Source organism: Ranitomeya imitator, chromosome 6, assembly GCF_032444005.1.
Source record: "Ranitomeya imitator isolate aRanImi1 chromosome 6, aRanImi1.pri, whole genome shotgun sequence".
NCBI classification, from domain to species: domain Eukaryota; kingdom Metazoa; phylum Chordata; class Amphibia; order Anura; family Dendrobatidae; genus Ranitomeya; species Ranitomeya imitator.
This window is the reverse complement of record NC_091287.1, coordinates 455,201,512-455,216,661: the sequence shown is the minus strand read 5'-3', so window position 1 is coordinate 455,216,661 and position 15,150 is coordinate 455,201,512. Positions and strand designations below refer to the sequence as shown.

The 15,150-nt window shown below is 37.3% G+C and overlaps 1 protein-coding gene across 2 annotated transcripts in view; it reads left to right on the top strand.

The window, feature by feature from the left end:
- The window catches only part of EYA1 (EYA transcriptional coactivator and phosphatase 1), a 160,407-nt gene extending 145,659 nt beyond the window's left edge, over nucleotides 1-14,748 (top strand). For both annotated transcript variants that reach the window (XM_069731471.1, XM_069731470.1), the window contains exons 13-18: nucleotides 2,769-2,827; nucleotides 6,305-6,465; nucleotides 8,108-8,222; nucleotides 8,333-8,454; nucleotides 10,747-10,847; nucleotides 13,489-14,748. In XM_069731471.1, coding sequence (XP_069587572.1) covers nucleotides 2,769-2,827; nucleotides 6,305-6,465; nucleotides 8,108-8,222; nucleotides 8,333-8,454; nucleotides 10,747-10,847; nucleotides 13,489-13,569 — 639 coding nt within the window. In that variant the 3' untranslated portion in view covers nucleotides 13,570-14,748. The remainder of the gene's footprint in view (nucleotides 1-2,768; nucleotides 2,828-6,304; nucleotides 6,466-8,107; nucleotides 8,223-8,332; nucleotides 8,455-10,746; nucleotides 10,848-13,488) is intronic.
- Nucleotides 14,749-15,150: the final 402 nt, after the last annotated feature.

Genomic DNA, 15,150 nt, shown 5'->3' with positions numbered 1-15,150 from the left:
GACTCTGTGGTTGCAGTGATATTGCCCTTTGCTACATTCTGGGAACTCTCCCAATATGACTAAACATTGAATATACCGTATACATTTTTACCTTTGTGATCACCAATATATGAGAGTTTCCCATCATTTGTGTGGGTATTTTACCGGTACCCTGGTGCTCTGTGTAGTCTTGACATTTCTCCTTGTTTTTAGTGTATTTTTATTGTGTGTATTTTCTGGTAAATAAAATGCATTTATTATTCTTCATACTTCTACGCATTTGTTACTTCCCTTTTATATAGGATAATATGCTACCATACAATGGCAGGATAGCCCAAAACTTTTTTCCATTTTTTCCCGTACCTAGTAAAAGAGAAGAGCGGCTTAAATATTAACATTATCCTTCTAGAGTGAACATCATCATAATGTTTGAGGATCTTGTTCACGTTCATCAGGAACATAAAAAAAAGAGTCTAACCCAACCTCGACTTTTTAAAATTAAGAATAAATACAAAAAAAATAAAGTATTTCAAGGCTGGATTTAATGGAACAGATTGGTAGCTATTTTTTTCAATTTTTATATAAAACTACATCAATTGTCTAATGTGTTTTTTTTTTAATATATATCTCTTAAAATGATGTTTTGGGATATACATGACCATTAAGGGCACTTTTAAACTTCCAAATCAGAGATAAAGTACTTGAATTCCCTCACATCACCATATTGTTTATTATAATGTAAGTTTAGTTCCATAAAACTGGGCTTTGGGAACATGTTGTAAAGTAATGTGTAAATTAAAATTTCTGGAAATAGGTACTCTGTAAGTAAATTATCACCTGTCTGTGGCTGCCCATTTTATTTCAGAAAACAACGGTCAGCTATAGACAGATGATTTTACTAAATATGACTTATCAACAAAAATGTCCTAATGCCAGGCTAAGTGACCTGAGTTTGTAGCAAAAGTCATGTCTGTGGAATCCTGACTTGTAGGGTGAGATACCAAAAGTTCATGGTTCCGCTCACAGTGAAATTTAGTAGCTAGGTGCCTCGGTGCATCATTCAATGAGCTGTTATTGTACAGTTAGATCCTGGAGCTTAACTATGGAAGGTGCAGAGGTTGCACCCACATTCGGGATCTGAAACCTAAGGGCCACAAAAGGTCGCTGTGTCCAATATTAAAAGGCCATTACTATTAATGTTCTGTGATATTTGGAAACCCTGGTGAGGATTTACATTGGGGTCCATGAGGACAGTTATATTATGTGTCGTGTCCCTGCCTTTGATTCAGGCTCACAAGCCAAGCCCGCATCTCCATTAGCAGCTGATGGCTGACAGTTTCAGGTGGACTGGAGCTTCATCTGAAGCTGTTAACCTGTTAAGTGCTGCTGTCCAATTTTTGACAGTGGCATTTTACATGCGCCGTCAGGGGTGCTTATCATTCCATACCCCCGTCAGTTTGCCCATGACATGTCTGTGAGGGGACTAATAAGTACAGTAAGAATTGAGAAAAAAGTTTCTAAAAATATGAAAAAAGATACAAAAGTTCAAATCACATTCCATTTGCTCCATAAAAAATGAAACAATTTAAAAAAACCATCATGTTGCGGGACTTCTTATCCTTGTTCCTTCTATTCTTCCGACCATGATGTCCTTCTCAAGTGATTGTTCTTCTTGAATGATGTGTCCAAAGTAAGCAAGTCATAGCTTGGTGCTCATTAGCTGGTTTGTTACATATTTTAATAAAAAAAAAGTATTCTACAAGCATGATAACTGATATTAAACTCCGATCAATGTGAGATTTTTGTTCTCTAAGCCGTTGTGATATTTGAGAATTGTGTCATTTGCGATTGTTGGCTCTCTCGGTATGCCTGGATGCTAAGCATTCCTTGGTTTCCTGTATGTGGAATGTCAGCATAAGGTTTTATTGTCAGTCATTCCACAATAGCATTGGATCGCTAAACCCAAAATTCACTTTCAGCGTGCACTGTATGGAGCTGTGTAATACAAGTATTTGGCTGAGGACTTGAAAATAAGCACCTTAATGATCGCACCTTAGTACAAATTAATGAGAATTTCTTCCAGTAAATTGCTCTAATTATAATTCACGTACTTTCTATTTTAAAAAGTTTAGTAACAAGGCTCCTTTGTGTAGGCAGCACAAGTAGCAAATACCTTTAAACCTAAAAAAAAAAAAAAGTTTGTCTGATCTGCTCCTTTCGAATTTCATATTTTCAGAATCTGAACACTCTTATTTTTTTTTTTCTTTTTAACCAAGGCAAAATAAATAAAACTCACAAGTCTCAAATAAATGGAAAACTAGTAACAGATTTTTTGGTGTACACTGTTCAGAAACATTGGCCCCAGGCTGTGTTAGTGTGTGGCTCAACAGCAATCAGAGGTCATAATTTCATTGGCGGTTTCCATCGGGTTTAATTTTTGTAGCATGTTACATTACTGAAAATGTCTGGTTTCAGTTAAGCTAAGTACTGGCTGTGTCAGCTTTAAACAGTACGATATTTAAAGTACCTGAAAAAGTAAGGAGACCGTTATGAAGTGCATATACTAATTGTTCTTAGCAGCTTAGTAAATATTGAGAATGAGTTGGAGGTCAGTAAAAAGTAATGACAGCTAACGTTTTGGAAGGCACTTAAAGCATAAAGTGGATATTTTACAAGACCACCACCTTAAAAGACATGCAATAACATTTCAGGATGAAGTTATTAATTGTCTACTTATTTGTGTTAAGTGGCAGACACAATAAATACTCAATATATCTGTCTTTCTGCAGGAATGTGACCAAGTTCATATAGATGATGTATCATCAGATGACAATGGACAAGATCTAAGGTGCGTTTACATTTTTGGAATAAATTGAGGTCCCACTATGATCATTATCAGAAAATCTAACTAGTGATTACAATGTCATAAAATAGTTTGCATTGTGTATTCAGATCCCCCCTTTAGTAGACATTAAAGTTAGTGGGGGTGTTGTCCATAGCGTCAGATGCTAAGGGTTCATTTTTCTAATGAAATTATACAAAGTACGTATTGGGTTAACAATTTGTCATGACGCCTAAATTATGAAGATAAAGTCACTGCTATATTCTCCTAGAAGAAAGGTACATAGTAACAAATACTGTAGTCAATGACTGACCAATGTCTGCATATTCTATTGTTTGACCCCTGACCGACGCGGTCTTTTTCAGTTTTTGCGTTTTCATTTTTTTCCACCCCTTATTCCCAGAGCCATAACTTTTTTAGTCTTCTGCCCACAGAAACATTTGAGATCTTAATTTTTGCAGAACGAGTTGTACTTTTTAATGACTCCATTCATTTTACCATATAATGTACTGAAAAACAAGAAAAAATTCCAAGTGCTGTGAAATTGCAAAAAAAAAATCAGTTCTGACATCGCTTTTGAGAATTGTTTACAGGGCATATATTTTGTGGTGAAAATGACCCTGCAATAAGATTCTGCTCATCAGTACGGTTATGGCGATTTCAAGCATGTCATTATTTTGGTGGTGAAAAAAATATATTTTGGGGGGTTTTGTGGTCGTTTTCAGAGACTCTTTACATTTCCATTTTTCGGTCGATGGAGCTGAGATGACTTATTTTTTGCATGATGTGAGGACGTATTTATTGATATCATGTTTGGATAGATATGACATTTTGATAGCTTATTATTGTTAGTGCATTTTTATAGTATTGCAGCAACAAAAAACACTAACATTCTTTTGGTGTTCTTGAATTTTTTTCTGTTTATGGTTGGGTTAATTATGCTTATATTTTTGTTAACCTTTTCTGGATGCAGTGATACCACATTTTTTTTTATTTTATTGTCTTTATTTTTAATGGTGGAAAAGGTAGATGATTTGAACTTTTTTTCATTTTTTCATTTATTTTCTTATTTTTTGAAACTTTTTTTTTTACTTTTCATTGTTCTTGTTAGTCCCTTTAGGGGACTTAAACCTGTGGCCCTCTGATCTAAATACAGCAATGCCTTAGTATTGCTGTATGTTTTAAAAACCAGTCTGGCCACAGACTGGGTTTCAAGTGAGCTCTGTAAAGACAAGCACGGAGGTCTTCACCAGACCATCTGCTTCCATAGTAATGCATCAGCGACCGGTGATCACTTCACGAGAACACCGATGATCGCATTAAATGATTTCCCCCCCCAGCCGGCGTGTTGTGTATGCCGATTTCAGTTTGACAGCAGCATTTAACATGTTAACAATCCCAGGCGGTGCCTCATTCCACGCGCAATGGTAAGAGGCAGGTCCTGACTGTAGCACACAGCAATTACCTGCCGGCTACATACATGTGAAATCGACTTGCGCTATGCATATACGGCGGAAGTCGGTAAGGGGTTAATATGCTGTACATGCATATTATTTCAAGCCATGTCTCTTATCTGACAATTAACATTGTATGGTGAAAATTATCTCACATACTATTTACCACATAGTGGTTGATAGTAAATGTTTCAAAAAGCTTTGCATAAATCAGTAGTAAAAACCAAAAGTAAAAATATAATATATCTTATCCTTGAAATCTGCTTCTTTATCCACTTATTCTCTACCTCTCTGAATTCTGAAGTCATCATTCAGGCTATATGCACACGTTCTGGATTTCTTGCAGAAATTTCCTGAGAAAAACCTGAAATTTTCTGCAAGAAATCTGCAGAAATTTTTTGTGCGTTTTTACCGTGTTTTTGGTGCGTTTTGGGTACTTTTTTTGCGGATTTTTCTGGACATTTCACAATGCATTATATAGCGGGAAATCCGCAAAAAATTTGCAAAATTAATGAACATGCTGCATTTTTTACCACGATGCGTTTATTGCGTGGATCCAACGCATCATCTACACAAAAATTACGGAATTCATTCTAAATGATGGGATGCATAATGTATGCTGTTTTTTTGCGGTTTTATAGCATTTGTATAGCGAAAAAAATGCAAAAAACCCGCGAAAAATCAGCAACGTGTGCACACAGCCTCACTCTAAAGAAACAGCTAAAATTCATGTTGGTTAGGCAAACAGCTACAACTAGCTATTACAGCCTATGGAAAAGAAAGCAGGGGAGGATAAATAAGGAGCATAATGAGAAGACAGTCAGAGAGAATTTTGCTGCAGTTAGTGAGTGATTTAGCTTATCCCAGAGCAGGATTCACATCCACACAGCTCAGTACAACTATATGATGTCCTTCATATTGCTTCTACTAATTCAGGACATGTCTTAAACAGAGAAAGAAGAGCTACTGCATACGTTGTATAGCTTTTAATCTCCACCCAATAGTCTGTAGAGAACTGAAAAAGAGAAAGAGAGATCCTGTAGAGGGGAAAACTATAGGTTTATAGGTTTATAGGTTTATAGTTATATAAAGGCTAGAAACAGTGTTATTCCTCATGTACATCTAAGACAACTTATTCTGAAAATGTACCTAAGATGACAGGCTTGCTTAATCTAATATCCATGATATTAGGATATCTGACTGGCTAATATTGGCACCCCCACAGCTTAGTGGGTACTCTAATTATCGCTCAGTTAAAATTTTCATGAGAGTCACTGTCTTAATTGATAGTGATAGTTGTCTGTTTAAGTTGCCAATGGCATCATGTCACCAAATAGTCTTATAGAAGTTAAGATTTTGTTTCCACATAACCAATTTGGGTAAGACATTATTGATAAATGAACCCTACTGCTACTGGCATTTTACAACTGGCATGACCTTCCAAACAAAATTGTTATTCCAGTCAAGGATTGAAGTAACATCACTACTAGTGATGATGAGCGAATATACTCGTTACTCGAGATTTCTCGTGCACGCTCGGGTGTCCTCCAAGTATTTGTAAGTGCTCGGATATTTAGTTTTCATCGCCGCAGCTGAATGATTTACAGCTACTAGCCAGCATAAATACATGTGGGGGTGGCCTGGTTGCTCGAGAATCCCCACATGTAATCAAGCTGGCTAAGAGATGTAAATCATTCAGCTGAGGTGAGGAAAACTAAATCTCCGAGCACTTACAAATACTCGGAGGACACCTGAGCATGCTCGGGAAATCTCGAGTAACGAGTATATTCACTCATCACTATTTACTACCATAAGTTATATCAAATTGTTGATGAATTTTTTGGGTGGGCTCCTCGTTTCCCAAGAGTTCCACCCACTTAGGCAACAGAACTGGAGTAAAAACGACAAAAAGCAACATTTTTGCCCAATTTTTGTGTTGTGTAAAATTTTTGTGACATATAAGTATCTAAAATACTGTGTAAATATTTTCTATCTCATCTTTAACAAATTAATCTTTCCACTAATATAGCACATATAACTTCGGGACAGATGGCTTTCCAGCAGCGGCAACTAGTGCAAACCTTTGCCTTGCAACGGGGGTCCGCGGTGGTGTAGACTGGATGAGAAAATTAGCTTTTCGTTATAGAAGAGTAAAAGAAATCTACAACACCTATAAAAATAATGTTGGAGGTAAGTACATAGAGTGTCAACATCTGAAAAAGTTAACTTTTTTTTCCTGATAAGAACGTTCTCAGAAATATAATTTATCCTTTACACAATCTTGGTGCTTTTTGCTTTTTTTGGGACAGCTTCCCATCGATTTTGTTATTTGTCACTTGTTTTGGCTTGAAAAAGGCCTTTTATCGGCTGAAATGTTTATTCATTATGCCCTCTGGACAATATTGAACAGTAACAACTACTTTGGTGCCTTGGAAATACCGTAATTTATCTCTCGAGTTTTCACCAGATGATCATTTGTTTAGAGCTGAACCATGAACCCTTTTGTATTTAAATGGAACATCTACAGGCAGCATGTTTCAGACACAGTCTGCTCGATTTCAAATGCAACATGTCAGAGAAAAGCATAGTTTAATCATTGCCAGAGACCTAGCTGCACACGAGACTAGTTGGACTGGTCCCTGGCAGCTTCTCCTGCCTGCTGTCCTGGAGGAGTGATAGGTCTCTCCCTGAATATCTGTATATGGAGAGACCTGTCACTCAAGAGCAGTAGGCAGAGAGAAGCCAGCAGGGACCTACTTGTTCGACTAGCCTCCCATGTTTTTCTGCCGCTGGTGGTTATTAATGTATGTTTCTTTTTCTGATATCCTGTTGCGTTGGATAAACATGCAGTAAAACATGCGTTAAACATGCAGTATATGGCTGAAATCATTCAGCTAGTGTCTGATACATGCTGCCTGATCCACAGGCAGCAAGTATCAGCTGTTAAGTTCCCCTTTAATGTGCATGGCCACCCTTAGGCTAGGTTCACATTGCGTTCATTGACAACGTTAAACGGACTACGTTACACCGCGGCATAACGAGCTGTAACGTAGTCCGTTAATGCCGCCATTGAATGCAATGTCGAACGCATCACTAGCGCACGCCCACAATGGCCGTGCACTAGCGATGTGCCGTCATTTGAGTGACGGACCCGAGACGCTGGCTGCAGCGTTTCCGGGTCCATCACTGCTAGCGCAGATCCAGCTAGCGGAAGCTCCATCTGCGCTAGCGTGATGTAGCGCCGGCACTTGCGCTAGCAGCAGCCCGTTAGCGTATGTGCTGAATGGGCTGCTGCTAACGCAATGTGAACCTAGCCTTAGACTTGTAAATTCATGTCTGAATTAGAAGATACCTTCATTCTACAACACTATGGCTACTGTCCAATTTTTTTCTCAAATTGATATCACATATACAACTTTTCAGTGAATGGAAGTGAAATTAATGGGTTGTCTAATAACAGACACTCACTTTATTCACTTTAATCCGATAGTTACTCAATAGTCCAGATAATCGCTTTGGGTATGATTCCTAAGATTGCTGGCATTAAGCAAATTTCTGGGGCCCTGATAGTATAACATTGATAGCCATTTGGTTGAATAGCTATCCATGCGATACATGGACAGCTGAAATCAGCAAAGCAGTGTCCATATGCCATAATATTACATACAAACACAGGGCTTTTTTCTCTGATGGGACAACCTCTCCCTTTAAATAAAAGCTAAGCATTTTTTTCTTATAGATTTTTCCTACAGTCCTTTTCATTATATGTTAATTTTAAATGAATAGGAAAAATTGTAATGATGCATAAACCGAATTCTTTGCCTATTCACAGGTTTGCTTGGCCCGGCTAAAAGGGAAGCCTGGTTACAGCTAAGGGCTGAAATTGAAGCTCTGACAGACTCATGGTTAACTCTTGCACTGAAAGCCCTTACATTAATTCACTCCAGGTAACTTTCTTTTGCTAAATACACATAACCAAGTGAGAAATGTGCTTGATACATATGATTTTTTTTAAATTAAATATAATGATTCATTAGCTGTGTTTACTGTCTTATAGGACAAACTGTGTAAATATACTAGTCACAACTACTCAACTTATACCAGCACTAGCAAAAGTCTTGTTATATGGATTAGGAGTTGTGTTTCCAATAGAAAATATCTATAGTGCAACTAAAATCGGTGAGTACAATGTAAAGTACGATGCACGTATTTACTCTGGGCGAGCTCATTAGAGCACAGCTGTACAGAGAGATATAATTTATATTGAAAGTTAATTGATTTTCCAAATACAGGTCCTTCTCAAAAAATTAGCATATAGTGTTAAATTTCATTATTTACCATAATGTAATGATTACAATTAAACTTTCATATATTATAGATTCATTATCCACCAACTGAAATTTGTCAGGTCTTTTATTGTTTTAATACTGATGATTTTGGCATACAACTCCTGATAACCCAAAAAACCTGTCTCAATAAATTAGCATATCAAGAAAAGGTTCTCTAAACGACCTATTACCCTAATCTTCTGAATCAACTAATTAACTCTAAACACATGCAAAAGATACCTGAGGCTTTTATAAACTCCCTGCCTGGTTCATTACTCAAAACCCCCATCATGGGTAAGACTAGCGACCTGACAGATGTCAAGAAGGCCATCATTGACACCCTCAAGCAAGAGGGTAAGACCCAGAAAGAAATTTCTCAATAAATAGGCTGTTCCCAGAGTGCTGTATCAAGGCACCTCAATGGTAAGTCTGTTGGAAGGAAACAATGTGGCAGAAAACGCTGTACAACGAGAAGAGGAGACCGGACCCTGAGGAAGATTGTGGAGAAGGACCGATTCCAGACCTTGGGGAACCTGAGGAAGCAGTGGACTGAGTCTGGTGTGGAAACATCCAGAGCCACCGTGCACAGGCGTGTGCAGGAAATGGGCTACAGGTGCCGCATTCCCCAGGTAAAGCCACTTTTGAACCATAAACAGCGGCAGAGGCGCCTGACCTGGGCTACAGAGAAGCAGCACTGGACTGTTGCTAAGTGGTCCCAAGTACTTTTTTCTGATGAAAGCAAATTTTGCATGTCATTCGGAAATCAAGGTGCCAGAGTCTGGAGGAAGACTGGGGAGAAGGAAATGCCAAAATGCCTGAAGTCCAGTGTCAAGTACCCACAGTCAGTGATGGTGTGGGGTGCCATGTCAGCTGCTGGTGTTGGTCCACTGTGTTTCATCAAGGGCAGGGTCAATGCAGCTAGCTATCAGGAGATTTTGGAGCACTTCATGCTTCCATCGGCTGAAATGCTTTATGGAGATGAAAATTTCATTTTTCAGCACGACCTGGCACCTGCTCACAGTGCCAAAACCACTGGTAAATGGTTTACTGACCATGGTATTACTGTGCTCAATTGGCCTGCCAACTCTCCTGACCTGAACCCCATAGAGAATCTGTGGGATATTGTGAAGAGAAAGTTGAGAGACGCAAGACCCAACACTCTGGATGAGCTTAAGGCCGCTATTGAAGCATCCTGGGCCTCCATAACATCTCAGCAGTGTCACAGGCTGATTGCCTCCATGCCACGCCGCATTGAAGCAGTCATTTCTGCCAAAGGATTCCCGACCAAGTATTGAGTGCATAACTGAACATTATTATTTGTTGGTTTTTTTGTTTGTTATTAAAAAACACTTTTATTTGATTGGATGGGTGAAATATGCTAATTTATTGAGACAGGTTTTTTGGGTTATCAGGAGTTGTATGCCAAAATCATCAGTATTAAAACAATAAAAGACCTGACAAATTTCAGTTGGTGGATAATGAATCTATAATATATGAAAGTTTAATTGTAATCATTACATTATGGTAAATAATGAAATTTAACACTATATGCTAATTTTTTGAGAAGGACCTGTATACTGAATTACTATTTACTAAATAATGATATAAATTAATAATCTCTAACAATATAGCAAATATCACTATATACTCCACTTTTTATATTACTCTAAATATGATTTATCCCAAAAATTATTCAGGGCATCATGAGGCATGACATCACGACACACGGACATGACATCACTTTTTTCATCCTGCTGTTTTACATAGTGAACTTTGGTGAAAATTGACCTTTGCGGAATTTTGGAGAGCTGCTGCAGAAAATTTCCACAGCAATCCATTATGTGTAAAGATACCCTAATCTTTACAGTTAATAATTCAAACACAGAAAAATTAACAATTTATTTTTCACGGCTGTCTTGACCTTTGATTTTTGCATTTTTTATTTATTAATAGAAAACCTAGATTTTGAACATTGCAATGAACTGAAGCAAATTACAATTACAAAGTTATTTTGTAGATTACAGATACTCATAACACATTTTTAAAGTAAATATCGTATATACATTTCTAATTAAATAAATTAGATGATGACCATATTTGATGTTGTTTTTTATAACATTTCTTTTATTTTTATTTTGCACAGGTAAAGAAAGCTGCTTTGAAAGGATAGTTCAGAGGTTTGGAAGAAAAGTAGTATATGTTGTAGTTGGAGATGGTGTAGAGGAAGAGCAAGGAGCCAAAAAGGTAACTAAGAAATTGACATGTTGTTACTGCATTTAGGAGTATTTCATGCTTGTACATGATACAGCAAGAGAAGAAAAAAAACATATTTTTGTTGTTTTTCTTTATAAAAAGGTATGCAATTTATAATGAGTTTATATTATATACATTATTAGAGGGGATAAGTAAACTATACGAAAAGCAAAAAAATGTTTAAAGAGTACCTTTGATTTAAAAAAACAAGCAAACAAATAATTGTGTCCAATATGTAAAGTTAGTAAAGTTTCCAGTTCATTTCATTAGCCAATTTGTCTTTCTTTCTAGGTCAAAATTTGCTCTAAAGTGACCTCTAAACCCCTTCTATACCCCATGCTACTTGTCTGGCATGAGTTGTTTTTATTCATTATCCATTCTGTGTCTCTGTGTACTTAGAGTACAGTCTCTAATTGGAGCGGGCGGACCTATAGGAGAGCACTCGCTTGGTCTTCTGCATTTTGACTTCTGTTGTACCATGCTTCCCGAGGGCCATTAAGGGTTACACTTTAGTTGTTGTGTGGCATTTGTTGTGTTAATCCTCTCTTGCGGGGACCATAGGAGCAATAAGAAATGCTGACACAGCAAAAACGAGGAACACTGGAGGCTTGGGGGAAGCATGCGGCAGCAGATTAATCGTGAATGCAGTACCTTGCTAGAGAGTGAGTTCACTGAATCAAAGCAAGTAGACTGAGGAAAGGCAGAAATGTACAGGCCACTTTAGGGTTAACTTTAACCAGAAAAATAAAACAAATTGACTGGTGTAGTGAATTTGAATCTTATTAACTTTAGATGTGGGATACAATTATTAAAATCAGTAAAGCTTAGTAACTCTTTAAAGGGGTTTTAGGTTTGTTCAATAAACTGCCATGGACATAAAAAATGAAGCTATACTCACCCACTTCCACCTACTCCCCCATTTCTATGTTGTTGTTCTGACAGACCAATAACTATGGTGTAGCAACCTCCAGTCACATGACATGACAACTTTGGCCACTGATTGGCTGCAGGCTCAGTGTACTGATGGATTTAAGATCATCAATTCCTGTCTGGCAGAAATTATTGGAATAGCAGGACTCCAATGGGAAGCTGATTCTAGGGATGAGTATATCTTATTTTATGCCAATGACTTACCCATGTAGGTTTTTTTTAACAAGCTTGAAAACGCCTTTTAACTTCCTTATTCCACTTTTATTCAAGAGTTTTTTTATATACTAAAAATAATCATATCTACAATGAAAACTCAAGGGACATCCTTATACAGTTAGGTCCATATATATTTGGACAGAGACAACATTTTTCTAATTTTGGTTATAGACATTACCACAATGAATTTTAAGCAAAACAATTCAGATGCCGTTGAAGTTCAGACTTTCAGCTTTCATTTGAGGGTATCCACATTAAAATTGGATGAAGGGTTTAGGAGATTCAGCTCCTTAACATGTGCCACCCTGTTTTTAATGTGGATACCCTCAAATGAAAGCTGAAAATCTGAACTTCAACTGCATCTGAATTGTTTTGTTTAAAATTCATTGTGGTAATGTCTATAACCAAAATTAGAAAAATGTTGTCTCTGTCCAAATATATATGGACCTAACTGTAAGTCTGTCAGCTTTATATCCTTCTGCTACAACACACAAGACCAAAGATTTTATACAGAGGATATAGCAGGTAAATATACAATGCTGCTCTCTATACTGATTCTATTACAAAACTCAGAGAAACATTTTCAAAAGGCCACCTCTTTGAGAAGACTATTCTCTTAGCCTAAATAGATTTCAAGTGACCGATTTTCAATTCTTTCTATACCAGTCATCTCCCCACAAGGTTAGAACTTTCCATGCAGATATGTCTGGATATGCCAAGGGGCTTTAACTGTTTTTAAATTTAGAAAAATATAGATGTGTTTTTTAGTTATCTCGTTTTATGTATATTGATCCTCCCATCTAAATACAAAACCTCCAAAGGACACTTCTCCATCTTAGGCTTTTTTCATAATTTAGCCATACGTCAGTGGCACCATCAGGGATAAATAAAGTAATAAAGTCCTAAAAATGGGATTCGGGTAAATCTGCTGATGAGGCCATTGAGTTTAATGTCACTTTGTGCTCTATCTGACTTCTCTTTTGATAGTGTCAGTCTTTTTGAAGTGGGCATAAAAGCATGGGCAACAACGTTTTTGTGCCTGCCTGAAAAAGGTCGATGCTGCTGAGAGTGAGATCAAATAGACTACTAGGTGATTTTTTCTGCTTCATTAACTTGATGGTTCCATCAGTGGATCCACTTGAATTCTGTTTTTTAGGGTTTCTGGTGAAAGCCCTGATGGAGCCACTGGTATATTGCTAAAACGTGATTTGAACCTGGACTTCATTTATGTTTGCTCTATCATCAAAGCAAGATAAGATTCTCAAGGGGCAGTAAGTTAGCAAATATTTATCCAATTCCTACATGTTTTAAAAGGGAGTTGGGGTTCAATTTACATTTTGGCCTAGGTAAGTAAAAGGCTGCATGTTGATTATATCATAGATTAGCTTGGTAGTTGCATTTTCAGGAAAATTGGAGACTGATTTTTTCAAAATATAATAGTTTGCCCCATGATAAAATTTTAATTCTGTGTTTGTTATTGTTTCAGCATTCGATGCCATTCTGGAGAATAACAAGCCACTCAGATTTAATGGCACTACACCATGCATTGGAACTTGAATACTTGTAGCAGGAAAACAGCACTTTGTTTCCGAACACAAACAAACCCTGCTGATGGGTTACATGAAACAGATGTTCCGGTGTCCCAGTGCGAAATCGTTGATTTGAAATTTCAACCGGAAGCGCATATCTTCTGTTTGATACACTGCTGATAATTTAAGCAATATGACTTTAAATAAAAAAAACCTATTCAATGAAAGAACACTAGCTTTCACTTTAGCTCCACAGACAAAATAATGGGTTCATACCTGTGAAGAATATGGAAAATAAGACATTACAAACAACTTTGTAGGCTTCATGATTTCCACGTAAGGAAAGTTGATTGTGGAATGGCAGGTTTTACTGCACATTAAACAGCTATGCTAATGTTTTTTAGTATAGTGCCCTAGAAAGTTTCTACGTCTTATTTATGGATGGACACTTCAGATTGATGTACAGAGATATAGTAGAACAAAGGTAATAGTAAAGACCCATCTTTGTGACTCCGAAACTACTTTGGACAAAAAAGGCAAAAGTAGAGGTAGGAAATCTAGGATGTCTTGCTGTCGGGAAACTTTGAATTCCAGTCGAGGTTTCTGGGACTGCTTTTGCTCAATCAGGTAATCAATAGGTTACCTACGTTTGATCTAAAATATGTATACTGTAATTTAAAATAGAAATATGTAGATCAAATTACAATTATGTACAGAGAGATTTTTGTGTGTAAATTTGTAATAATGGATTCTTTTACATATCGTTTAGGTAAATATTGTTGAGATAGTAAAGACTCGGTATATGAGATGCGCAGGACGGCGTGTGTACAAACTGTTGTGCAGTGCCTTATCAAAGTGTTAGCTATAAATATGTAGATAAAGGGTTTTTTTAGTTACATTTGTTAAGACCAAATATTGGATGTCAAGTGTCAATAACATCTTACAAAGTTTTATTTTTTGACAGTTATATGAAACGGTTCAAATCTTCAAACCACAACAATAGTTATTTGTCACTGCACAATCACAGAATCAATGAAGTAATCTATAATAACATATACAACAGATTAATCAGTTATGAATTTAGACAAACGGGGAAGCTTTAAAGGGAACCTGTCATGTAAAAAAAAATATCGCAATTAACCAGCAGATATGGGGTTAATCTGCAGGTTAATAGTGTTCTGCTACTGCCCGGTGCCCACATTAAGATTCCCGCTGCTAAGAGGAAATTAACTTTATTCTCCTTGGCAGCCTTGGGGTTTCAGTCATAGGGGCAGGCCAGCAAAGCTTTAGTCACCACTCAGTGCATATTGAGTGGTGGTTGTAACCGCACCCCCTGCACTGACTGACAGCAGGCAATGTACTGATGCACTGCTGAGCCAACTGTCAGTAGTGATGGGATGTAGTTACAGCCTCCACTCACTATGCACTATGTGGTGACTAAAGCCATGCCGGCCCACCCTTATCACTGAAAGCCCAAGGCTGCCAGGAGGAATAAAGATAATTTCATCATGGTAGCGTGGCTCACCGTACAGGCGCCAGGCAGCTTCAGAATGCTTTTAGCATGCAGATTAACCCCACATGTGCAGGTTAATTGCTTTTCTTACGTGACAGATTTCTAT